Genomic DNA, 26,379 nt, shown 5'->3' with positions numbered 1-26,379 from the left:
AGCAGGGATGAAGAGTCCCAGCTCTCCCACAACATTCAGTCAGAGCCCAGCCATGCACTGATGCGTAACCTTGCCAACAGGTCAGCAGGAGCCCATAAGCCTGAAACTACACATAAATATTTCAAGGCCCTTTTTCCTTCAAATAATCTAAGCTAGATAAAGAGCACAGTTGTAAAAGTCACAAATACAGGCTGTGGGGCAGAGTAAATCAATAGCTATCAAGCCATCGACTTGTTTATTTGTCTGGCAGGGTGTGATCAGATGGAGTATTGTAGTTAAGAAGGTAAACAGATCGGCATCTCTGCACCAACCAGTAGTGTCAACTCAGCAACATGAGAATCATTTTGATCTGCTTGAGCTGCAGGGATCACAACCATCAGCCATGATGTACAGGAGTGGTCAGTGAAAAGTGTGTTTGTGTTGCACCAGAGAGTTAAAGTGCACACTGCCCCAACTACCAAAGTTGGATTGGTGTGCCATGTTAGTTGATGATTATTGGCGCTAGTTGGATAGATTTTGCAGTTGAATTTTAAACTTCCAACATTCTAACAACTGACAACTTCAGAATGTTGGGTGTTGGGAGGTGGTTGGCATTGGTTGGGGCCATGTGCAGGCACCAGATAGCATAGTGTTCTAAGGCGTTTTAGAGTGTACCAGGATGTTCTAGAGCAGGGGTGTCAAAATCAAGGCCCGGGGGCCATTTCCGGCCCTCCACCCCCCCCCTCCCTCAGGCCCCAACATGATGTAAAAAATATAATGTATTCCGACCCGCCAAATTCTTTATTTTTTATTTTTTTTATGTAATTATGTTTTCTAGTTGTTTCATTCCCTTTCAAACTACACATTCATATACAATTGAAATAAAAACCCAATTCTATAGTATTGGAAATCTGGATGTTAGTAATGGAAATAAAAAAACACCAGAAATATCGTGCATTCTTGTTGTGCCTACTGTAAATGCTGAAGTGGCCCTTGATATGATATGATACTGTATGATATGATATGACAATACCAGCAGTGGCCCCAAACTGGTCCAAAGTGGCCCCCAGAGTGTTCTTGAGTGTCTTACCGTCTTGTGCATTTTGTCCTCCAGATCCTGGTTGATCCTCTGCAGCGTTGAATAACTGCTCTGGATCCTACCACAGAGGAAGAAGAATAGCTTTATCATGGAGATAGAGTGGTCTTCCATAAGGCCTCACAGAGTCAGTCTGTGTAGAACCAGTCTGTATAGAACCAGTCTGTGTAGAGCCAGTCTGTGTAGAATCAGTCTGTGTAGAACCAATATATTTAGAACAGGTCTCTGTAGAACCAGTCTGTGTAGAACCAGTCTGTTTTGATGCACTGTATCTTTTATTTGCTGCTGCCATTTCAGCCAGGTCCCTTGTAAAAGAGATCTCCCGATCTCAATGGGACTTCCTGGTAAAATAATGGTTAAATAAAAATAAAATAAAAAATAAATAAGAACAGGTCTCTGTAGAACCAGTCTGTTTAGAACCAGTCTGTGTAGAACCAGTCTGTTTAGAACCAGTCTCTGTAGGACCAGTCTGTCTAGAACCAGTCTGTTTTGAACCAGTCTGTCTCTGTAGAACCAGTCTGTTTAGAACCAGTCTGTGTAGAACTAGTCTGTTTAGAACCACTCTCTGTAGGACCAGTCTGTTTAGAACCAGTCTGTTTTGAACCAGTCTGTCTCTGTAGAACCAGTCTTTTTAGAACCAGTCTGTGTAGAACTAGTCTGCATTTTATGTATTTATATTTAGCTCCCCAACCATTTAGTGGCCATTTCCAAGAGAATTTAGCAGAAATCTCAGGCAATGATCCAAAATCTGAAGAAAATTAGTGGATGGTTCTGGCTCGTGCATTGGGATATTTCCAGAAGGGTTTGGATAAGATTAAAACCTTGAGTGGAGCATGTGGAAACCAAAAGTCCATGTAATGTGATCAAAGTGGGTGTGAATGATCCTTTATGTGAGGAAACACAGAGGAATGCCCAGAGTACAGAACTAACATCTGACTCATCACTTAGAGAGCTGAGCTCCAGGATAGTAGGACTATAGAAGCGTAGAAAAGATTAGCGTAGTGCAGGGGTAATCAAGTAAAGTTCTAAGAGACAAAATGCCTCAAGCCAGGGTCCGGTGGTGATGCGTGCGTTTTTTATGCCCTCAACGCAGATTTGTTTCCTTGCATATTCCTATCAAATTGTTGTATAGCAGCAGGTATGTTACTGTGAAATACACATGGAAGTTAAAATATTGTTGACTTCAGTTGTATGGTCCCCAACTTACTTTAAAATCAAATAAAGTAGGCTACATTTCTCCAAGAGTACCTGGCTGCAGACAAAATGTCCGACCTCCGCAAGAGGCGCCTCCGCAGTTGACAGGAAATCCGTTGTTTTTTGTGAGCATGCGCAAGAGGCACCTCCACAATTGACAGGAAATCACGTGACCTCTGCAGTTGACAGGAAATCGGCCCATTGCATTAAGTTAGCTAGATAGTCAAATAGAACTCCAAGTGTGTCCCCATTTTTTTGTTTAACATTCAGTAAGCCTTTACTGGCTACATTCAACAAGAATAATTTTGATAAGAACTGTGGTCCTGAAAAAGACAGTCTCATATCACTTCATAGGAGAAACAGGCTGCTTACAAAAAGGCTGCTTTTGCAACCTCCCTATCACCAAGTCCCCCCAACACCAATCCCAACAATACTAACTCCCAATAACTGAGTTTGTGTTGATGTTTCAAAATTAGTGATTGGTGTAAGGTTTTAAGATATATCTCCTGCAGAAGTGACAGGCTTGTGCTCAGATGAGGAGCAGGCCTGCTGTATCAGCTGCTCACATTGATTGTTCCCTCTCAACACAAGCGGCGGCAATGGCAATAATTACACTCAATGTTAATAATAATAATAATTACACACAATAATTACAATGGCAATGATTACACAAATACAAATACACGCATGTGCAACATAGTAGTAGCAGAACTCACCATGATATGCAATGTTTAAAACACAGTACTCAGTACTCTAGCATTGATTGTACTCGGCTCGTTACTCAAATATACAATGTGTGACATTGTAATAGCAGCGTTCAGACACAAGTGTCCAGTGTTTAAGTTCTCAGTAAGGCTCATTACCCAATAATAACAGTGCTCAGCCTGTTACTCGATACTTATCTCAATGTTCAGTGTTATAAGTGATCAGTATACAGTACTAAGTGCAGTCTATGCAACAGTATGCTACAGGTCACCAGTGTCCTTTGTTCAGTAGCCTGATTGCCTGGTGAAAGAAACTAGCTGAAACCCATCAATCACAACTGTCTCATGACCGTGGACTTGGCACACATGGTGTAGCAGACCCCACATGTTGATGGACATGGCTGAGTGAGAAGAACTAGGTCAGCTATTACTCATAACTCTACAACTCTTCGATGACATCTAGGTCCTCTTTGCAGTCAAGCACCATGGGTTCATCGCTGGGGTCGATCTCTGCCTCCATCATGGCGATCTTGAGGATGTCCATTGGAGGCTAGGTTAGGAGAAAGAAAGAGGGGAAAGAACAGAGAGAGGATAGGATCTGAGTAAACAAGTCTCAAATGTCAAATGCACTTTTTCAAGTTGCCTAGGACTTCCATCATTATACACAAACCAACTTGAACTAGAACAAGGTTTCTGATGTCACTGGAGAGAGAGAGAGAGAGTGCTCACCTGGCTTGCTGTCTTGTCTGCAGCCACTGGATGGTGGGCCTGCAGGGGCGTGGGCTGCGACAGCTGGGTGTGGATGGTGTTATAGAATTTACATCCAAACACCTTAAAACCTTTGTTCCTCTCTCTCTTTTGTAATTCCAAACACCTCCTAAACCTCTGTCTTCCTCACTTCTTCTTTTAAGACAGACCCCTGTCTCACCAGGACAGGAAAAGCCTCACACTTCGTCCTTCCCGTCCTGGCTCAGGCCTTTTGTTCCTTTGTCTATATTCAAAGTGTACCGCGCTTTTCTTTTCATCCCTCGACCACTGTTTGATATCCGTCACCTTACGATGACGTATAGACGAGTCAGCCAACCAAATGTCGGCTGCATCACATCCTTGTTTGAGCACATATAAGGCGGTACTAGGCGAGCTTAAGCTCACTTCTGTTCTGATGAACCACTCTGTGTTTTATCTTGAGGTCCTTTTGCAATCGTATTGTTTTCTTAATAAATCTGACTGAACCTTTTTGAGCGAACCTGGGCAAATACTTCATTTTTCGAAACTTCTACTACAATTGGCGACTCGGGACGGGATCGGCTGCTGTGAGATTCGCCTGGAGTGGACAACGAAGGAAGCAGACGTGCGGAGCAGTAGCGAGCTCTGGAAAATCTTCTCTCTTTGCGCCTATTCGCATTGGTTCGGAGAAGTCCGCCTTGTTGGTTCCACTCGGCTAAACTCACGGTACGTTGAAAAACGAATCCTTTTATGCTTGGTATTTGCCTTGGTTTCGTTTCAGATTGTGTTGGTCTAGATTGTTGAAAACAGGGTGCCCCGGGGTGGTAACTATCTAAGGAGTTGTGACTCAACAATAGATATATTATATTGTGTTGTTCTTTGACTTCGTCCTTGTTTCGTTACTAGGGTATATGCCTTTCGGAAGAAGTGTGATTTTTGGTCTCGTGATTTGTTCCCCTGCAGTTGATGTACAGTTAAGGTTGTTTATCGGTTGCAGTTTAGAACGGTTTTGAGTTAATACGCCAAAGTTGGCACAGAACGGGCTTCCCTTTGGCCGGTCGCGGGTGTTCCGTTGTATTTTTTCTCAGCGAAGGTAGCTACTGGGAGTGGTTTGGTAGTCCGACCCGCGTTTCTTGGAGAAGCGTTTGTCCCTTTGATCCCGGGTGGTTGGTATAACCTAAACGAGTTTTAGCTTTCAACCAAGAGGCTGGTGTTTCAGCCGGGAAGGCATATATTTTTTTGCTTGTCGAAAACGTGGGCCTGTGTTCGTCCCCTGTGTTCGTCCTTTGTGTTCTGTGTCCCTGCACGGGGTTGTTAGTCTGCTGTTTTAACTGTTGGAGTTTCGGCTCTGTCTTGTATGTGTTGTTAAGCGCGCCTATTTTTTTTCCAGGTAAAAGTACTGTTTAATTTTTTCCGACACTGTTTTTGAGGGCCGTAAATCGTAACTGCTAGTGAGTAGTCTGAGAGACGTTCATCTCCATGTTACGTAGGAGTGTGGGAGAGTGTCCTTTGTTTTGTTTTTTCGTAAGCGATTTTTGTGCAATATGGGTGCCACTACTAGCTCACCGCTTGATATTCTCAAATTGTCTAGTCCAGCTAAAATTGTTGCGCTAAAATATTCTGCTAGTGCCTGTTGGCAGATTCAGCTATGGAATAAGCATAGCAGTTTTTCGTCTCCATTTGGTACTCTTAGCGTTAAAGCTTTGGCCAACGTTAGGGCTCAACTAGAAGCGTTTGAGAAGACTAAGTTGGGCAGGAAAAGTGGTAATGCCATTGATTGGGCAGCGTTTAAAATTTGGGAGTCAGTAGCGCGGGAAGGGTTTTTGAAGTCAGAGAAAAGAGACAAAGAAGCTATACAGCCAATGGCGTCTCCGCCACTTCCCCCATCGAATCACTCTGACCTAGATTTTTCCCCCTCGACTCGTTGCTCCGTGATCACACCACCCCTAAACAGGTAACACCACTGCGCGACCTCATGTTTATAGAACCTATGACGAGTTGGACATATTCCTGGAACATTGAAAATAATGATCAGATGTCACTCCAACGTTCTAAGCTGTTCTCAAAAATTAACTCCTGTTATTCATATGACTGGCAAGGGTTAGCAACTCATACATTCTCCACTAGGGAACAAGTCTCATCTTGTCAATTTCATGCAGGAGTAGATAGATTAATTAATTCCTACGACGGTATAGAGAATAGCATTTTAACACAGTTACCGCAGGCAAAATGAGAGGGAGAATCCTGCAACCTGGGATTCGGCGCCACCTGCTGGGGTTCCCTTGAACAACCCACAAGGTAGATTTTAACTAGCCAATATAGACCCATTTTTTTAAGGTAAATAAACAGGACAAGACATATGTAGCTGAGGACGTAAGGTTTGTGCATGATAGTGGGGGGGAAAGATAATGTTTGCCAGTGTCTTAATCTGAATACAGCATCTCCTAACAACCCAAATTATATATTTTTAAATGGTTATGTTAAATATCTCATGTTTATAGTTTGAGGCACATTCATCGGGTCTGAGTGTTTTTCTGAGTGTTTTAACAGACAACTGTCGTTCCGGGAGTGATGGGTGAATGCCGAACCAGGAGACGGGCACAGGACCGGAGGTGGAGATGGAGGTTACCGGCCTGCTTCCCTACAGATGGGCGACCTGTGGTTCGTGAGATGCAGGGCCAACGCCATGTCACCGACTCACCGTGAACGACAGATAAGTATGACATAGGGAAGAGACCATTTTGTCCGAAGCGTGCCCAATACTCTGTCCTCAAATGCAGAAGAGGGAAGTTTTAGATATACAATATTTAATAATTAGCTATACAAATAAAGCTTTGATTGATTGATTGATTGATGGTTTGTTAATTGTAGATGAAGCGAGTTCATTTTAGTGTTATTTTATTTGAGTGATGCATTTTTTCCCCCATCTCTGTTTTATCCTGACTTCAGGGAATTTTTCGCTTTCACCCTTAGGGGGTGTTGTTTTGTTGAGATGAGAATCTTTTTATTTTATTTTCATAAAATCGCGAGAGAAATTCTAAGAGCAAAATCCAATTGCCTTGATCATGATTGGGGACTGGGCGTGTTAAAGTAATTCTTACACTGCCCCTGATGTCACTGTAGGCTACTGCAGAGCCTAGATCCCTGCTACTGTCCGATTCGGTAAATGGACAAAAGCTAGATCCCCACTGACAAACTACATAGACTGACGAGCCCGACTGGCTCTAATGACACTTGAACAGACACCCTGTTTAAGTTTTCCTGACTGAATAACAAAATTCTTCCCCAAAGCAGGATCATCTCCTGCCAGGAAGAGGGGATGATAGAATGTGGCTTGCACTTAACAATGTTTCTGAGTATCTTCAACAGACTGCTGATAACCGTTCCTGACCAAAGAGGGGAACAGGGAGACCAGACCAGACCAGAGGACTCAAAGAGGGGAACAGGGAGACCAGACCAGAGGACTCTCCTTTTGCTCTTCTGTTTTGTCTCTGTTGTCTCTCTCATCTGTGGATTCACAGGTCTCTCCTCCCATGTCTCTCAAAGACATTGCCGACCTGCTCCCCGTATGAAGTCCCCACTAAGGAAAGGTGACCATTCCGGACGCCAGAGAGGGCTTCTTCTTATCATCTCCAACCAGGCCGTTGGGTCCTGATCCGCGACCTGGGGCCGTACCAGATTCAACTCACCACGCAGACTGCTGCCAGAGTAGCTGAGAGAATTTCGACGCCGTTGCGTCCCAAACCAAGGAGCAGATGAGCAGCCTGAGAACAGGCCAGAAAACATGGAAGAGAAGTAGATGTAGCGGGGTGAACCTACCCGTCAGAGAGATGTAGCGGGGTGAACCTACCCGTCAGAGTAGAAGTAGCGGGGTGAACCTACCCGTCAAAGATGGAACAATCAGGACCATGGCATTCTGGCCTGTGTGGAATAGCTGTCAAAAGTAGCTGACAGGACGGTCCATGCAGCCGAACCAGAGATCTCAAGGGCAAAGCAGTGGGCCGCCACACTGTCCTCTCCTCTGATGAGCAATCGGAGAGTGACCTTGCCGGTCACCGCCACACTATCCTCTCCTCTGATGAGCAATCGGAGACTGACCTTGCCGGTCACCTCCTTCTCGTGGTTGTTGTTATGACAACGTGGACAAGCTCAACAGCAATGACTGCCCCTCTAACCGCACACACTGGAACCTACATTGAACATTCAGAGACGCAAACATGGAAGCTATGATCCAGAAGAAATTACATGCGATTATTCACAACAAGAGTGAATGAACTTTGAAATTATCTTGAAAAAATATCATATTTGTTTACAAGAGTTACAATGGTTGAAACATGAGTTGATAAATAAGTTTGGGTTTTTCCTCTAAATTGACCAAGAGGTTTTTTGCCCTTCTTACACTGGTAACCATTCATCTTTTTTACCTTGTTTCAAACTTTAAATCAAGGTTTTTGGTGAATGGTTGTCCACTTTTAGACTATAAATAGTATATAATCATGTCATCTTTTTTACCTTGTTTCCTGTCATATTTCTGAAACAAGGGGTTTTGGTGCGTGATTTTGCACGTGGAAAGAAAATAATCTATTTCTTTTGTTAAATTTCACAATAAAATAAAAAAAAAAAAATATTTTTTGCTCCACCTAGTGGAGAGATTACTTCCTTTCCACATGTATAGCATAGCTGAATGTTTACACTTTGTGTTTGGATTTTATATTTTATTTTTGTGTACCTGTTCAGGCACAAATGGGGGATTGTTATAGAATTTACATCCAAACACCTTAAAACCTTTGTTCCTCTCTCTCTTTTGTAATTCCAAACACCTCCTAAACCTCTGTCTTCCTCACTTCTTCTTTTAAGACAGACCCCTGTCTCACCAGGACAGGAAAAGCCTCACACTTCGTCCTTCCCATCCTGGCTCAGGCCTTTTGTTCCTTTGTCTATATTCAAAGTGTACCGCGCTTTTCTTTTCATCCCTCGACCACTGTTTGATATCCGTCACCTTACGATGACGTATAGACGAGTCAGCCAACCAAATGTCGGCTGCATCACATCCTTGTTTGAGCACATATAAGGCGGTACTAGGCGAGCTTAAGCTCACTTCTGTTCTGATGAACCACTCTGTGTTTTATCTTGAGGTCCTTTTGCAATCGTATTGTTTTCTTAATAAATCTGACTGAACCTTTTTGAGCGAACCTGGGCAAATACTTCATTTTTCGAAACTTCTACTACAATGGGCCTGTGTTGGGAGGTGGGGGCCTGCTGGGGTGTGACCAGAGGCTTGGCGGTCCTAAATGGAACAGGGCCATAATCAATTATATTAATTACACCTGTGTCAGTCTGGCTCACAGGATGTAGATTTACCCTGCTTTCTGTCAAGATGGCTGCTGTGAAAAGGGCCTCTTGCCATCCATATAAAACTCATAAATTCCTATTGCTATTGTAACACTTATTTTCTAGTGGTATGCCGTAATGGTGGTACTTAAACGCAGGTGACGAGGGAGACGCAGTGGTGTAGTGGAGGGTATACGGGGGTATACGGAGTATACCCACTTCTTTATCCATGGACACACAGTATACCTACTTCTTTAACCAATACTAATGTAACAATTGCAACAGTATACCCACTTCTAACTGTAGAGTATATCCACTTCTTTAGTCACCACTACACCCCTGGGGAGACGGTACTGGGATTACACACAGTGTGTCCGTTTATTGCTCTACATCAAACATGCCATGCCTGGTCTGACGGGCACATCTACAGATCGGCACTATGCACAGAAAACAGTATTAGTATTGAGGAATAAAATAACAAAGTGGGAAACCAAGTTCTCCTATGCCAGCGTATCTCCACAGCTGACTAGCGCGGGCCACTGACGTTGCCTCTAACACATATGTGCCTAACAAAATAAAAGTCCCCAAGGTGTATTCACAATCTGACCGTTACATTACATTTTTCTTAAATACACTCAATAAAATGAACATAATCATACAATAGGCTACTCTCCAGGTAGTAGTAGCCCGCTAACCTTGGCTGTCAGTCTAGTAACGTCAACTGCGTGCTACACTGGCTGCACGCTCTGGGAGTTAGCCAGTCTAGTTCCCGATAGTAAAACTGTCCAATAAAACTTCCAATAAAGAAGAAAACATCTCCCTAGCATCCGACCAGCTAACTACAGCTGCTGCCAATTAGTGAGCTAATGTAACGTGATTCAAACAGTTTTTACTCAAACGATATCCATTTTATACTCAATTAAACTAATTCATTTACACAAATATTTTAATAACTGCTTAGCTAGCTACATGACCTGCAACAACGAAGTAACGAAACATCGCTAGCTAATGTAGCTAAATGCTTAGAGCCACTTGGCATAAAGTTTGATAGACAACACTGAATAAAACCTTAAAAAAGACAACTCAACTTTTGTCTATCCTTGTCGCAGTATCAGAGGCTTCTCGGCAACAAGTGGACTAATAAAGAATAAATAAAGAATATCTTATCTTCTTCTTCTTCACTGGAATTAATGGCGGCTTGCAAACAACAAATATCTTCTCTTACCTGACTGCACACTGTCATTCACAAAAAAACAAGAAGACGACCAACAACGTCCAGTTTCCTGTCAATTGTGGTGGTCACGTGATTTCCTGTCAATTGTGGAGGTGCCTCTTGCGCATGCTCACAAAAAACAGAACAGATTTCCTGTCAATTGCAGAGGTCACATGATTTCCTGTCAACTGCGGAGGCGCCTCTTGCGGAGGTCGGGCATTTTGTATGCAGCCAGATGCATCTCACATTTCTCGGAACATATGAGACAAACAGGTTTAGAGCTACCCGCGGTGAGAATGAATATATAGCCTACAACTCTGTCCATTCTTGATGGAACGCCCTATTTTCAACATCTATTTTTCGTATTTTAGAGCACAGCATGTATAGGCTGACGTTACTTCTGTCTTGTAGTATCTCACTTCCCTCTTCGTTTGTCGTTACGTTTCTCTGGTCATGCAGTGTCCAACTCCAACTAGGCTAATATTAGCAAGGAATCGCTCTGATAACAGTAACATTAAAGGAGTAGTAAAGGGAAAATCATGTTTATCCCTGTTTTAAGGTTACTTATGATCATATACAATGGTTCAGTTCAAAAAGCTGACAAAACTAGCACTTTTGAGAAAGTTGATAATTGCTCTACCACATACAATCGATGTGGGTGGGCACCGTGAAAAATCATTCAAAAACATGTTAAAGTCCAGGTTAACCCAGTTCAAATTTTTGTTATGAGCTTCACACACCACAGGAAAACATGTCATTAACCACCCAGCCAAATCTGAGTGATTAAAAATGTCGCTAAGTATATAAAATAAGGCTTCAAAATCGGTTAAAAATCAGCAGCATTCTCTGGTCTGAGACTGTGGGGGCGTGTCTGCTGAAGGCACCAAAGCCACACCCAATTGCGTGGGGAGGGGGTGTGGAGGGAAGAACCTGTCAAATAGTACCGTTCTCTGGTCTGCATATTGTCACACTGGCACGCCGTCTCTTTTGTGGTAGGAAGGCACAGCTTTGTGAAAACAGAGAGGAGTTGAAATTACACTTGTCTAATGAGTCAAACGCACAGATGCTTCCTCCTAACCTACCTCCTGACAAACAACACAGGTAAAACTGTAGCTACTCTATACCAACGCGCCAGTGTTACTGCCCTTAGATGCAAAATACAAAAACAGGCAACGAGGAATGTATGAGTCTGTCCCTATTTTCTCCCTGCCACCTCCGGACCCATTCCTATCCCTAACAGGCGATCCTGTCGTCCCTTGGGATCAATGGAAAAAGATGTTTAAAATGTACCTTTTAGTCACTGGCTTGAACAGCGCTGATAGCGCGAAGAAGCATACACTACCGGAGTTGATAATCGGGACAGACTCATCCACTCTCGTTGGCAATGTTATGTGTGAGAATAACGAGCACTCGGCTTCAACTTTCCCGCACCATATTCAACAGAACGTTCAGCCAGTAGCCGCCGAGCACCGCTTCACTGGGAGAGGGTGCGTCTTTCTCCAGCTGCAGCTGGTCTACCTAACCATCCCCCTCGCTCCCGTCTCCCGGTCTCCCGCTGGAGAAATATATTGTTACCATTACCGGTGAACCCATACGCATATCAGGTGCCACAAATATGGCAGGCAGTTTCTGTATAGTTAACGCTTATAGTCATAATATATCATCCGTAACGTTATTTGGTGGGTGGTAGCCTGGTCGGTGCTGCTAGCTATGTTAGCTAGACTAAGGTTATATACACACTCCCATTTGCAACAATCTACATAGATAATGTTAGCTATAATTCCTCCTAAGATTACATATAATTAATCATAGCTGACATTACCACATAAATGTCAAGACACATTTTGTAGATTAACGTAGCAGTGTATTTTCCTATTGCTTACGTTACCTAGCTAACGTTATAACGTTAATTGGCTATAAGCACACAAGGCAGCGCTGTCGGCACCAAAGGTTGATGCGACAGGAGGAGAATGGAGGCAGGGGAGGGAGATGGTTGGCTCCGCCGAATTCACCAGGACCAGTCGTGAGTCCGTGAAACCCAAAAGCCTCATATTATAATTGCAGAAGCTTTCGGGAGTGAAATGTTTGCTGCAGAGGCGGGCGCTAGCGGTGACAGACTCCTCTGTAACACCATGGCTCTTCAAAAATGCTAACCCATTTGCTTCTCATTTCAGCTTTACTCGGGAGTGAAAGAAGGAGACCTTATCATCCCATTCCTGCTGGCATCCAGGAAGGATGCATTTTCGTTTAGTTTTATGCATAGGCATTGCTAACTAAGAAAAACTAGCTAATTCTAGACTGTTGGTTAAAACTAGCTAATTCTAGACTCAAGATTGAGCAGAACCGAAGATTCAAATCCGTTCTAGCTTTATATAGTGTTAGGGCGGGGATATGCTAAGAACACCGCTCTACGTCATCCGGTACCGTTTTAAGCCCGCCCAGAAAATCCAGAAATCAAAACTGGTCAAAAACACAAAACTGGTCTAACTTCATAATTCAGTACTACACATGGTTCATCCCATTTTTACATGTTATCAGCAATGCATCACTAACACATAGAATGTGTTTTCAAGCAAATCTCTGATTTTGGTTAACTGGGACTTTAAACTCTTGGTTTCAAAGACAAGAAGCTCACCGAGGGGGTAATTGGTGTCCGTTGGTGTTCTGAGATCAAATTTGCCGCAAAGTATGAATCCTGTAGGGTTTTATTGATCATTTTATGAAATCAATTGACTTGTATTGACACGACCGTTGTAGATGTGTAGATCAATCCGCAGAGGGGATTCAGGAAGCGGAACTACTTACGGTAGCTATTGTTATTGTTTATGTTGCTAGGCTACCTAGATTGCGGAAGTTTACACACGTATGTGCTGCGACTAAATAGTTCTATGCTAAATATTTAAAAAAGCCTTTCCAGATGAACTAGAATCTTACTTTATGGCGAATTATATGTCAGAACGCCAACTAACACCTCGGTGAGTTTCTTGTCTTTGAAATTGAGAGTTTAACATGTTTTTTGAATGATTTTTCACGGTGCCCACCCACATCCATTGTATGACCAAAATGGTGGTAGAGCAATTATCAGACTTTCTCAAAAGTGCTAGTTTTGTCAACTTTTTGATCTGAACCATTGTATATGATCATAAGTAACCTTAAAACAGGGCTAAACATGATTTTTCCCTTTACTACTCCTTTAACGATAGCTAGGCTGTCACATGTAGACTGGGTGACGTCAGGCAATGAACACACACAGATTCAATTGGCTAGCGACGCGTGAGATAGTAAACAAATGCTGTAAAATACTACAAAGGCTGCACAGGCTCAAACTAGTTGCGTACACTCCATCAAAAGCCAAAAGGGAGAAATTCTCATTGATTTATCGGGTTATAAGACGCAGCCCGGATTGGATGGCTTCTGGGTTCGGATCCGGACCGCCTGTTGGCGATGGCTGGCGTAGTGTTATGTGGTTTGCTGTAGCATACTGTAGTGTCATGTAATGCAGTTTAGGGTTAGGGTCGGGGTTAGGATGAGTGTTGGGTCAGTGACAGGGTTAGGGTTAGTGTAGATATCTGACCTGCGAAGTTTGTCGGTGAACTTGTCCAGCTCCTCCTGAGCTCGCCGCAGCTCCGTCTCCAGGTACTGGCGGGTGGAGTCGAACTCTGACTCCACCATCTCTAGCTTGTGGGTGGTGTAGGACAGACGCTTACGCAGGTCCTCTTTGTGGTCGTGGAAGGAACTGCAATAGAGAGACAGGAAGCAGGAAGACAGAGACAGAGGTTGTCAAGTTAGGCAGTCAGATCCTGAAGCTATGGAGAAGTCAGTGTTGAGATGAACAGGACATTCTGTCTCACTAAAATACAATGTTTACACATATAGACAATATCAATTAAATGTACAGTACATTGAATGTTGACCGTTACCATACATTTAACAGTGGTCAGCTCCCTCCCCTAACAGTGTGAACACAGAGAGACAGATGAGGACAAAACGAGAGAAGTATTGAATGGAAGACTGAGGTCGTGGCAGGCATGTGGGTAGATGGATGGACATGTGGGTGGTGAGAAGGATGGAAAGAGAGTGTGTTTGTGTGTGTGTGTGTGTGTGCGTGTGTGTGTGTGTGTGTGTGTGTGTGTGTGTGTGTGTGCGTGCGTGCGCGTGTGTCAGGGGCCTTCGTTTCCACCTCGTTCTTCCACAGCCTGGAGGCTCTATGGCTCTTATAACCCCTTGGAAGAGGGGAGGGACAGAGATTTTGGGCTCAAGGCAATGGAGGCGATTACAGGAAGATGATCCTCAAACTAATAGACATGCTTATGTGTGGTAGTTGTGAGATGGATAGAGGCCGGTGAGCGAACAGGCATCGATACCAAGACAGTGACAAAATACACCATCATTCCTTTGAAATGAGAAGATGAGAATCTATGATGTTGGAATGACTGAAGAGTGTTCTTCAGTGGGATGTGATCAGCCAGAAAGATACAGGGGCGACGTTCAGAAGATGAAACCCGTCTTTCTTCCTTTTCTTACCTTCTCTTTGGATGTTTGCAACCATTTCTCTGGGCTTTGAGGGCGGTTTTACCGATATATATCTTTTTCATATTTTCTCTCTCTACCTCAGCTGTCATGTGTGTATCACTGCTGCTGGTGCTGATGGACGCTGACGCCCGGTGGGAGGGTTATGCGGGTTGCCAGGTCAGAGGGTCTAACCATAAAGCAGCCTTGGCAGGTCTCTAGAGCTGTGGCCTGGGGAGGCAGGGAGTCGGAGGAGGAGGCTATCTGGAGTCACCCTGCCAAGAGAGCAGAGTTAAAAAAATAAAAAAAACAGCTTCAACAGCACATCTACTTCCCACCCAGTGCTGGGTGATGTGTGGTGTGGACGTAATGGAAGCTGATCTGTTGTACTGGTGATATGGCGCCTACTGCTGTGGTCTGTCCCCCTTGGGGGGTGATATATATTCTCATGTCGATACTCTGACCAACAGTATACGCCACGGGGCAGTTATTGATTGTAGATATCGCTGTTGTCAGGTTATTTTTTTCTTCAATTGAAAGCTGGGACTACCCTTAAAACCTCTGAACGCCTCCTAGCCCTTGGATCAAATAAATGTATTCTAAAGAGCTCATCATGTGATTTTATGTCCAAAAACATAGAAATTGACATTTCTTTTCAACATTCTGAAAACACCATTTTGGAGATACAAGGTTTTGACCCTACAGCAGCAAAATTGGATGAAGATATACTGTAGGTTTTCTTTTCATAACGGAGGTAGATAGTTGACTTGCATGCCACAAGACTCAGTGTTAGCCCGCTAGCCATGAGGCCAAGAGCAAATCCTCAGATCTGACTCAGCTTATGCACTCAAGCATCTTTCTCACAGCACATTTACAAGATAATGTTGCTTAAGTTCTCAGTAACTACTATAGTAGTCAATCAATTAATCAATCAAAGCTTTATTTGTCCCCAATCTGTTCTGTAGTAGCCCATCATAATCTATTGTACAGTCATTGATTGAGAGTTAATCAGTAACTACTCCTCATTAGTTATTCAGTAACTACTCATATTTTTGCGTACCATATTGTAAAATGTTACCCTCTGGTGCTTTAATCCCTGCTGATAACACACCTTGGGTTGGCTGGAGCTCATTTGTCATGCTATTGTTGGGTTAACAGGAAGCTGCTAGTGGCAAAATGGTCCTCTGTGGAAGCAAACTGCGAGGAGATTATCTTGTACATGTAAACAACATTATCTTGTAAATGTGCTGTGAGAAAGATGCTTGAGTGCATAAGCTGAGTCATGAACAGATCTGAGGATTTGCTCTTGGCCTCATGACTAGCAGGCTAACAACGAGTCTTGTGGCATGCAAGTTGTCTATCTACCAGTAACTAATCATTCGTTCCTCATGAATTACTCAGTAACTACTCATATTTTTGTGCACCTTATTGTAAAGAGATGCAATGGCTTTCCTTTCTAAACACACAATTTAAGTGTTTAATCTGCTCTCTGCTGCATAGAAAACAAAACTCCTGAATACAAAGCAGCTATTCATTTGCGGGTTGCAGAGAGAGAGAGAGAGAGACTGAGAAAGAGACGGAGAAAGAGAAAGAGGTTGAGAGAAAGGAAGAGGGAAGGAGGGAAGTCGGAAATAGTCTCCGATGTAGGGAATTGTGATGAACATCCCTCTGCCACCCAAACACGCACACAAAAATAACACTCAAAACACACACACACAGACACTCACAACAACACATCCCTCAGCCCGACACACATTCCTCTATACCCGCAGTGTACACTGAAGGCTTCTTAACTTTGGTGTGCGTCTGTGAGACCGGGCTTGTTTTGCTACAGCATGCTGTTTCTCCCCCATGGTGTTGGCGTTGAGGATGTAAACTAATGAGCCGCAGCCGGCAGTCACCCCCCCCCACACACACACACACACCCCCACACCCCTCAGAGGACCCAGCAGAAAGTTGTCATGGCAGCTCAGAGCCACGGAAGAAAAACTGCTCAAAAGAACCGGCCCTGAAACACGAACCCGGGTGACGCAGAGTGATCCCATCCAGTCACTGCACCACCGCGGCATGTGACGCTCGAACGGAGGGTTATGAAGCCTTAAGTAGCCTAATAGAGGCATCTGGATCTGCAACAGAAACAGAGCGCTGCGAGGCTATGCTCTAGCTGACAGCTACAGTATCCAGACCTCTTCTATAGAAGAGGGTAATACCGCCAGCGAGTCTCCCTTCTCTCTCTCATTTTATCTCTCATTTGCTCGCTCTCTCCCTCTCCTCTCTCTTTTCTCTCCCCCCTCCTCTCTCTTCTCTCTCCCATCTCTCTCTCTCTCTCTCTCTCTCTCTCTCTCTCAGCAGCTATTGTTGTTTGTGGTGATGCATTTTCTTTTACAGAGGTGGATCCATGTTACTAAAGGTCACTGCTACTGGCATCTACGGCCTGGCCGCATAATGGCTTCAGGAAGTGATTTCCCTGAAGAAAGAGAGCCACCCAGCCAGCTGATATATCACTCCGCCACCTGATTACTTTATAAAAGTTTAATGACCTGAAACATGTTCATTCCTCACAACGGAGTGCTTTACTATGGAAAACCTAGACACCATTTTTTTCTCCACAGAATGCGTTTTCTGACTTTGAAGAACCGGATAATGAAAGAAGAGCCTGAGTTCTGATGCAACTGTGCAGAAACAGTTATCTCTCTCCAGTGTCAGCTAGAAAACCACAGGCACAAACACAGCTCTGTGATCTGTCACCAGAGTCAAACACAGTCAAGACCGAGCCAGAGGAAGCCTTCCATAGTTTCTCTCTTGACAACATCCATCTTCTTTCTGACGTTCAAAGATAGAACACAACATCCTCACACCAAGGCTCAGACAGAGAGGAGAAAATATCCAAGATCATCCCCTGGGAAGCTGAGAGAATCAAAGCTTTTCCATCTGACTATGTCACTCCATTGTCAGCTGTCAACAGCTTGAATAGCAGCTTCCTTCCTGGCCTCACAGGTGAAGCTGAATAATGGATACATCATAGTTGCATAGCTCTGCTGTCAGGTCACAACCTTATATCTCCAAAATGGCAAGTTATCAGAATGCTGAAAAGAACATTCCAATTTCTATGTTTTTGAACTTAAAATCACTGATGAGCTGTTTAGGATAAATTTAACTGGTCCCAGGGCTATGAGGTGTTTAGAGGTTGTAAAGGGTAGTCCCAGCTTTCGATTAAAGAAAAAAAAACAATCACCAGAATGGAGCTGCAAGATTTTGACCCAACAACAGAAATATCTAAAATCCATAACTGCCCCATGGCGTATAGGTCAGAGTATTGACATGAGAATATATATCACCCTCCAGAGGGAATAGACCACAGCAGTATTGAATTCAATTCATTCAATTGATGTAAAAAATAAATAAATCACCAAAATGGCATTGTGATGTTTTGACCCAACAGCAGCGATAGTAATAGTAATAGTAATTGTGTGTGTGTGTGTGTGTGTGTGTGTGTGTGTGTGTGTGTGTGTGCGTGCGTATGGGGTGTGATTAGTGCCAGCACACCATACTGAAACGCTTGACTTGCACCTACTTAAGAAGACGCGATGACATCAAACGTCTAAACGCACGTGTATAATTTCCATTGACAAACAATGGAGAGACAGACGTCTCATAGCTGTAACGTACCTGTAACGCAGACGCTGTGCACATGTTGTTTACACGTATTGCGCATCGTGTGCGTGACGGCAACACTACAGGTTAGATGCGCCTCACATATGCGACACCAACACTACACATGACAGTTTGGTAAAATCATAGATGTACGTACGTACGTACGTCTTGTAATGTGTGCAGAAATTGCATAGCGACGTGTCAAACATGCCAGTGCCTTGCTAGCGCAGCAGACGTGTTAGCGGCCGCACGTGTAAGGTCAGTTGCCTTTAAATCATAGCTGGTTCTAATCTCGTCCTTGCCAATTGGTAATGCATTCTCAATAAATGGAATTCGCACATGTTAAGCAACTTGTTTTTAATAAAGTCTAATATCTGAATGACTCTTTCTTCGCAATTTAAAACAAATGTTCAGATACATGTGTTTCTTGTCAATAGAGGGCGCTGCAGCACCGTCAGCACCAGTTCGTGCGCGCTCTTATTTGAAAATGTGGCGATAGTGGAGATAAAACGACACATATCTAGGAAAAGTTATGCAAGGAGGGTCCTGGAATTTGATTGAGTGCATATTATAAGAAGTTTGACTCACCGAGATCACTTTTGTGTAGTTCGGAGGCCTGTAGAAGAAATTTAAAATCCAGCGCGAGCCAGTATATCCATGTAATGACGGTGATCGGGGCACTGAGAATGCAGTTTCTAAAAATCTATTTTCTCTGCGCTACGATCGGATTGTTGCTGACGAATGACGACGACAATATTCTCGGCACCAACAACGATCGTAGCGCAGAGAATGTGAGCCGGAGAATAGCCAGTCTGCGCGCTGGCCTGTGCGCATGCGTGCTGGAGCAAGTGGGGAAAGGCGTGTAAAGATCATATTACAGAGGCTAAAGACCCCGTATTTGAAAACCACTACAATGCCTCGCGTTGAGGAATCTCAACTGTCGATTCATCCAATCTGATTGATGAAAACAACCGTTTAGCGGCCGAAAATAGATTTTTTAGAAACTGCATTGTCAGTGCCCCGGTCACCGTCATTACATGGATATACTGGCTCGCGCTGGATTTTAAATTTCTTCTACAGGCCTCCGAACTACACAAAAGTGATCTCGGTGAGTCAAACTTCTTATAATATGTCTTAAATAAGGTCCAGGTTGTCAAAAACGAGCATTGCCCTTTAACACGAGCGTGCAAACGTTACATGCATGTGCGCAAAAGTGGCACAGCACTTTTTACACGTCACCCTCTGAGAATGCGAGCGACTCGTAACGCGTGCGTATATGCACGCCTATTAATCAGCTCGCCAAAGTACCTTTATACACGCAATGCAGGCGACGAAAGCACTGAGTGTTTGTTACGCTGGCACGAATCACACCCCATAGCGTGCGTGCGTTTGGCGTGCGTGCGTGCGTGCTTGCGTGTGAGTGTGTGTAGGAGCAGGCAGAAATTTAATCAACCTATCGTATTGCAGGTCACAAATTTCCCTCCTATCAAATAACAGCAGGGGGTCACAGCAGGCTTTAGGAAGTCTCTCTCTCTGTGTATGTGTGTGTGTGTGTGTGTGTGTGTGTGTATGTGTGTGTGTGCGGGTGTGTGTTGTGCTCCATCCATCTCTGACAGAGGATCCTCTGTGACAGCATGGTGCTGTTCTCCCTAGAGACCAGGACTGTTTTATTTGTTGGCCTGTAAAGTGAGATTGTCAGTTCTGTAACACCTGCTGGGCCTGTGTGCCCAGGGGCCATGGGATTGTAGAATTACCCCCACTGGAGTGGCCGACTCCATATGGCCAGACACAGATTGAGTGCTAGAGTGAACAGGCGGAGAGAACGGGGAACGGAGACGACGCCGTTGGAAACAATGTGAAAATTATCGTCTTGGCTTTGACAAGCATGTTCCTGTCAGATCACAGTCTTGAGAGCCGTGAAAACCGCCATCACCAAGCTTCCTCCTGGAGGCCGGCCTGGATTCACTGTGACACCAGGTGCCCGCTGTGGGTACTGTAGGGTGAACAAACCTCTCCCTACTCCTCCTGGCACTGGCTTTCTGGATACTATTAACACAGAAATGCTGTTAAATGGAGCGTGAAATCCCATCTGGACAAGCAGGATTAGGATTTTGTCATTATTAAAAAAGGGCCAAGGCTGTAGATCATTAGGCGGATGATGAGGCTGGTGGACTGAGTTTCATCGTTGGCAGTGTCACTCGCATCCTGAGACTCCCTCTCTTCTCAAACACCATCTGTACCTCGCAGAGCCCAGAGAAATGGCCTCTATCCTTTCACTGTAGTTTTCTTCTCCTCTCCTCTTCTCTCCAATGCTCTCCTCTCCCACCCTCTCTTCTCCCATCCTCCCCTCTCCTCTCCTCCCTCCTCTCTCCTCCCCTCCTCTATCCTCCCCTCCTCTGCTCTGTATCTGCCAGGGTTGAGTACAGGAAATTGAAATGGGAGGTGTGCTTCCAAGCTGCTGTGATCACACAGTACAGTGTAGTGTCTTATCAAGCGTTATAAAGAATCAGGGAACTGGTGCAGATTACATTGGGATGGACCAATCTGGGAAGCATTGTTAGATATTTCAGAGATAAGACCCATATCCAGGCCTCTTCAAATTCCCCCTACCATTAACCTAGGAACATATAAAGAAGTTTCAGATACGTCACAAGTGGCCTGTGTACAGTATTGTATGAATGTATGTCTCTGATTCTTCTTTTTCTGTAAACTCCTTGCCATCGACTACACACTCATTAACGTCACTGTTCAACCGACTGCTCATATAACCTGTAAGCTGTGTAAACACGTCAGTGAGAAAAACTGGATGTTTTAACCTCCTGCTGCTTTTGAAATGAACTTCAATGCTGTGTCCCAATTAATTGAACAAGTGATACATGAGTCAGAGAGCTGAAAGTGGTTCTGGGGCACGCTGAGCAAATCCATTGTGTTACACCACAATAATGCTGATGACAGAAAAAGCCGTTATTGTCAACTGTCGGTAAAGAATAGCCTGGAAAAACTCCTTATCACTCGAAGAGACAATTGAACCAGCAGTGCCTTCCTCATAATTTTCTTTGTTAAATATTTTCTCCTCAAACCAGAATGAATGGCAGGAGAGAGACGGAGAGGAACAGGACAATAGCGAACCCCATCTATCAACATTATGTCTTCATGTAATATTTCACACTGTGGTCGGGTGTGAGCCTAGCCGTGCAAACATGGAGCGTGCCTGTGCCTCCTGCACCTGGGAGGAATCAGCTTCCATTCAGAATGAATTCAGCCCTAGCCGGGGTTGCCAAGACAACACCAGTCGTGCCATACCTGTGCTCCCTACCCAGCACAAGCCAGTACAAAGAACAGCACAGATCCAGGCTCCCGCATCGCAGGGAATCATACCAAACTGCCAGATCTGAGTGAAAATTATTATTTGAAATCCTTTCAAATATTTTTTAGATTACTGCGTTTCCATTTGCTTTAACTACATGCTTGCTTGAGTCTAATTGTCATGTGGGTGGGGGTCTGCGTTTTTTGAGAGCAACCCTGTAGTTCCATTGTGCCAGACAAGAGCAATCAAGGAAAATTATACCAAATAGCACATTGGTAATAACACTAATATCGATAGCATAACAGAAACTCTCAAAGTTATACTAAAGTTAAACTGTGCCGTTTTACATTTGGTGCCGTAGGCATACAGTATCTATCCTGGCCAGTGCAGTGGAGGAGTGGGGTGTGACGTTCAGATTTGGCCATTCAGAGAGGGCTCAGCGTCTGAGCTTTTTATCATCCCAAACCCACACTAGTGTGTGGGTGGATGCTTATGCGTGTGTGTGTCTGTGTGTGTGTGTGTGTGTGTGTGTGAGTGTGTGTGTGTGTGTGTGTGTGTGTGTGTGTGTGTGTGTGTGTGTGTGTGTGCTAGAAGGAGAGCTTTGTCAGCAATCCAGTCAGCCCATAGGAGGATGAAGCAATCAGCCAGGGAACACAGAGCTGTGTTATATCGCTGAGCCGAAGCTCAGGCTTGAGGGGTCACCTGCAGGAGTGTAAGGGTGATGGTTCCTGGAGTGGCGCTCGCTTGTGTAATGAGTGTGACTCAAGACTTAAGCTCACACAGCTAATCCTGTTGTCTGAAGCTTGGTGGAGCAGCGTTGGTCAGGGTTAGGGTCTGCCCGCGGGGGTACGGGGTTAGAATCCCTAAGCTGAAGGCGTATCTGAGTGCTGCTGCTTGGCAGGATGGCGTAATGGACTCCCGACAGGCAGACACATTTCCAATATGCTGAATGTGTCCTGGGACAGCCTCGCAAAAAAGGGGTTAACTGACTCTAACTCAGAAGTGGAACTCGTCCATACCCCACCACGGCCTGGAGGGAAGGTCCACCACTTCCCACACAGCTGGGACTAACAGAGTCTTTACGCTGATGCTACATCATCAAATGTTTTGAAGGCAAGAAACTGAAAAGACAGTTGTTATAATTTACTCTCTGTACAGTAAAGCAATCACATCTTTTTCTCCCATCGCAGCTTGTATAACTATTATGGATTCTTGTTTTTCAAAACAAAGTGGGGCGAATTTCATCTAAAGAGAACAGTTCTGTTTCCGTGTGAACCCATTCAACCACGGACGCCACCCCCCAGTGCTGCTACAGAGAGGCACTGCTGCTATTACAGAAAGTCAGTGCTGCTGTTACATTGAGTCAGTGCTGTTACATTGAGTAAGTGCTGTTACAGAGAGTCAGTGCTGTTACAGAGAGTCAGTGCTGCTACAGAGAGTCAGTGCTGCTACAGTGAGAGTCAGTGCTGTTAAAGAGAGTCAGTGCTGCTACAGAGAGTCAGTGCTGTTACAGAGTCAGTGCTGCTACAGAGTCAGTGCTGCTACAGAGAGAGTCAGTGCTGAGAGTCAGTGCTGTTACAAAGTCAGTGCTGCTACAGTCAGTGCTGAGAGAGTCAGTGCTGTTACAGAGTCAGTGCTGCTACAGAGAGTCAGTGCTACTACAAATTTAGTGCTGTGATTAGAGAGTCACTGCTGCTATATAGTCAATGCTACTACAGAGAGTCAGTGCTGCTATTACAGAGAGTCAGTGCTGAGAGAGTCAGTGCTGTTACAAAGTCAGTGCTGCTACAGAGAGAGTCAGTGCTGAGAGAGTCAGTGCTGTTACAAAGTCAGTGCTGCTACAGTCAGTGCTGCTACAGTCAGTGCTGAGAGTCAGTGCTGCTACAGAGAGTCAGTGCTACTACAGAGTCAGTGCTGTGATTAGAGAGTCACTGCTGCTATAGAGAGTCAATGCTACTACAGAGAGAGTCAGTGCTGCTATTACAGAGAATCAGTGCTGCTATTACAGAGAGTCAGTGCTGCTATTATAGAGAGTCAGTGCTGCTATTACAGAGGCAGTGCTGCTATTACAGATTTTCTCCTGCCCTTTGTGTATGCTTTGTCTTGTCAGTTCCTGCATGCTGTCTCAGTATTATTTTTAGAGTAATTCTGTTTTTTAACCTCTGTAATGTATTATAAATGTACTGTATTTTATGCTTTTCTTACAGGTTGCCTTTTAAATATCTGGCCAGGGACAGCAGATGGAAACTAGCCATTTGGACTAAATCTGGCTCATATATAGTATTGTACTATGGATTTATGTGCATTGTCCCTTTACAAATAAATAAATACAAATACAAATCAGTGCTATTACAGTGTCAGTGCTATTACAGAGAGTCAGTGCTCTTACAGAGAATCAGTGGTGTAAACGACTGTGGAAGAACTCTGTATATGTTCAACTGAATATTAATGACGCAACTGAACCGGTACCAAAAGGGAAGTTATCTAAAATAGTGGTAACAAGCTATCGCTGTGTTATAAAACACACATCGGTACATACACACACATGCATGCATACAACCACACACATAAACAATCACACATACACTCACACACACACATGTGCAAGGCACGAACCAACACACATATTAGACACATGCGTTGGCACACACACACATGTACACACACACACACACACACATATAACCCCCATACCCACTGTATAATACTGTACATTCACTCTAATGTGCAGTCAGATCCTGTGTTTGATATGCATTCTACACCATGCAGACATGCTCTCCAGCAACACTGTACACAAATAAAAGAGCTGGCAAGAAAGACATGTCCCATTTAAACCTCTCAATGAGCCACATTATCAGTGCCACATGGACACACACACACACACACACACACACACACACTAACAGTGTCAGCGCCCCACACACACACACACACACACACACACACACTAAAGACATGTAAAGCAATCATAATCATCTTGTAACATCATATCTAAATGGCATGACAGTTACGCATTTATCTACACTGTACAGCAACACCCCCCCCCCCCCCCCCCCCCCCCCCACACACACACACAGCCGTTTCCCATTCCCATCTCCCATGCTTACCGTTCACATGCTGTACGTCTCATGTTCAGGGAGAAGATGAAGGTCTGCGTGTGTATGTGTGTGTATGTATGTGTGTGTGTGTGTGTGTGTGTGTGTGTGTGTGTGTGTGTGTGCGTGTATCAGCTGACAGCAGCGTGCGTTAGGAAGCAGCCTCCTCTCTGATTGTGACTGGAGACAGGAGGGAGGGAGCTGAGAGCTGAATGGAGCTCGAGAGAGAGAGGGAGGGGAGAGATGGAGGATGGAGGGAGAGGGAGGGGGAGGGAGGGAGAGAGGGAGGGGGATGGTGGCAGAGAGGGAGGGGAAGGGAAGGGGATGGAGGGGAGAGAGGGAGGGGAAGGGAAGGGGATGGAGGGGAGAGAGGGAGGGGGATGGCGGCGAGAGAGAGAGGGAGGGGGAGGGAGGGAGAGAGGTGGATGGAGGGGAGAGAGGGAGAGAAGGAGAGGGAGAGTGAGAAGGGGGGTAGGTAAGAGAAGAATATCCCACCTTGTGTCATGCATCTTTCCATCCAAGTCCTGAGGAGGAAAAGAAAACATGAAATGAAATGATGAGAAGCAAGGAGATTAGAGGAGAGGAATATAGAGGGGAGGAGTTGAGAGGAGAGGAGAGGAGGGGAGAGAAGATGAGGGGTGTTAGAGCCATTTTTCCTTTCATCCGTACGATTATACCTAATTGATTAATTTGCTTTATTATTGACATATCTGCCTATTTATTATTCACTTTGCCTGAACCAGCCAATGTTGAGCACTCCCCCTGCTGTTGTTTCATATGCATTGTGTAAGACAGGAAATGACTTCATGAAGGGGTGTTGGCATAAAGGGGTTAATGAGGACAGGTGTGGGGTAGAGATTGTTTGTTTTGAGAAGATGGGAGCGGTATAGTCTTTTGACCGCTAGCTTTTTGTTAATATTATTTGGACAAAGTTCATCACAGATTTTTGTAAGTTGTGTTCCTGTGGCTGCATCACCAAAATAGATGAAGGTAAAGCAAAGTCCTTGAATCTCTGTGATTGCTTTGATTGGATGGAAGCAAAGAGCCAGTGTGTCCAAAACCACATACCCAATGCAAAGACAAGTGGCTATCATTTTGAAAGTAGTAAGAAGCCATGACATTGTCAAAAGACTCCGCAGACTGTGGTTTTTTGTGTTATCTTTTAAATGAAGACAAAGGAGAAAGATAACTCCATGAGAGGAGGGCAGGACTTCAACAGATTCCAAGGCTGCACAAGGAGGACATAGGAGGCTGTGAGCTGCACAAGGAGGATGCCGTGAGTAAAGTGGAGCACTGGGAAAAGTTATGAAGGAAACCCTGTCAAGTTGGAATCACTTCTCAAACTATGGAAATGCCAAACTAGGCGTGTTGATGGAAGTTTGACAAAGTGCAAATGGGAAAACCAATTATATTATTGTGGAACCTGATATGAAATAAATATGGAGGACAAAATGTCAGATAAGGACAAAGACCAAGATTGGTCTCCTGCCAAGGCAGAGGAAAGGTTCAAAGCACTCAGTGGATCCCGCAGAGGGAAACTTGGAACATGCACCCGCAAAATGAATGAGGTT

General features: G+C 44.4%; 1 protein-coding gene across 1 annotated transcript in view; it reads right to left on the bottom strand.

Moving 5' to 3' along the window:
* The window catches only part of begain (brain-enriched guanylate kinase-associated), a gene marked incomplete at both ends in the record, with an annotated part of 39,877 nt that extends 25,039 nt beyond the window's left edge, over positions 1 to 14,838 (bottom strand). Inside the window, 3 exons of the mRNA XM_084438980.1 lie at positions 1,070 to 1,136; positions 13,818 to 13,979; positions 14,768 to 14,838. Coding sequence (XP_084295106.1) covers positions 1,070 to 1,136; positions 13,818 to 13,979; positions 14,768 to 14,838 — 300 coding nt within the window. The remainder of the gene's footprint in view (positions 1 to 1,069; positions 1,137 to 13,817; positions 13,980 to 14,767) is intronic.
* Between the last annotated feature and the right edge of the window lie 11,541 nt (positions 14,839 to 26,379).

Source organism: Borostomias antarcticus (assembly GCF_949987555.1).
Source record: "Borostomias antarcticus genome assembly, chromosome: 5".
Taxonomy (NCBI): domain Eukaryota; kingdom Metazoa; phylum Chordata; class Actinopteri; order Stomiiformes; family Stomiidae; genus Borostomias; species Borostomias antarcticus.
The sequence above is the reverse complement of the archived record's forward strand: the minus strand, read 5'-3'. Positions and strand labels throughout refer to the sequence as shown.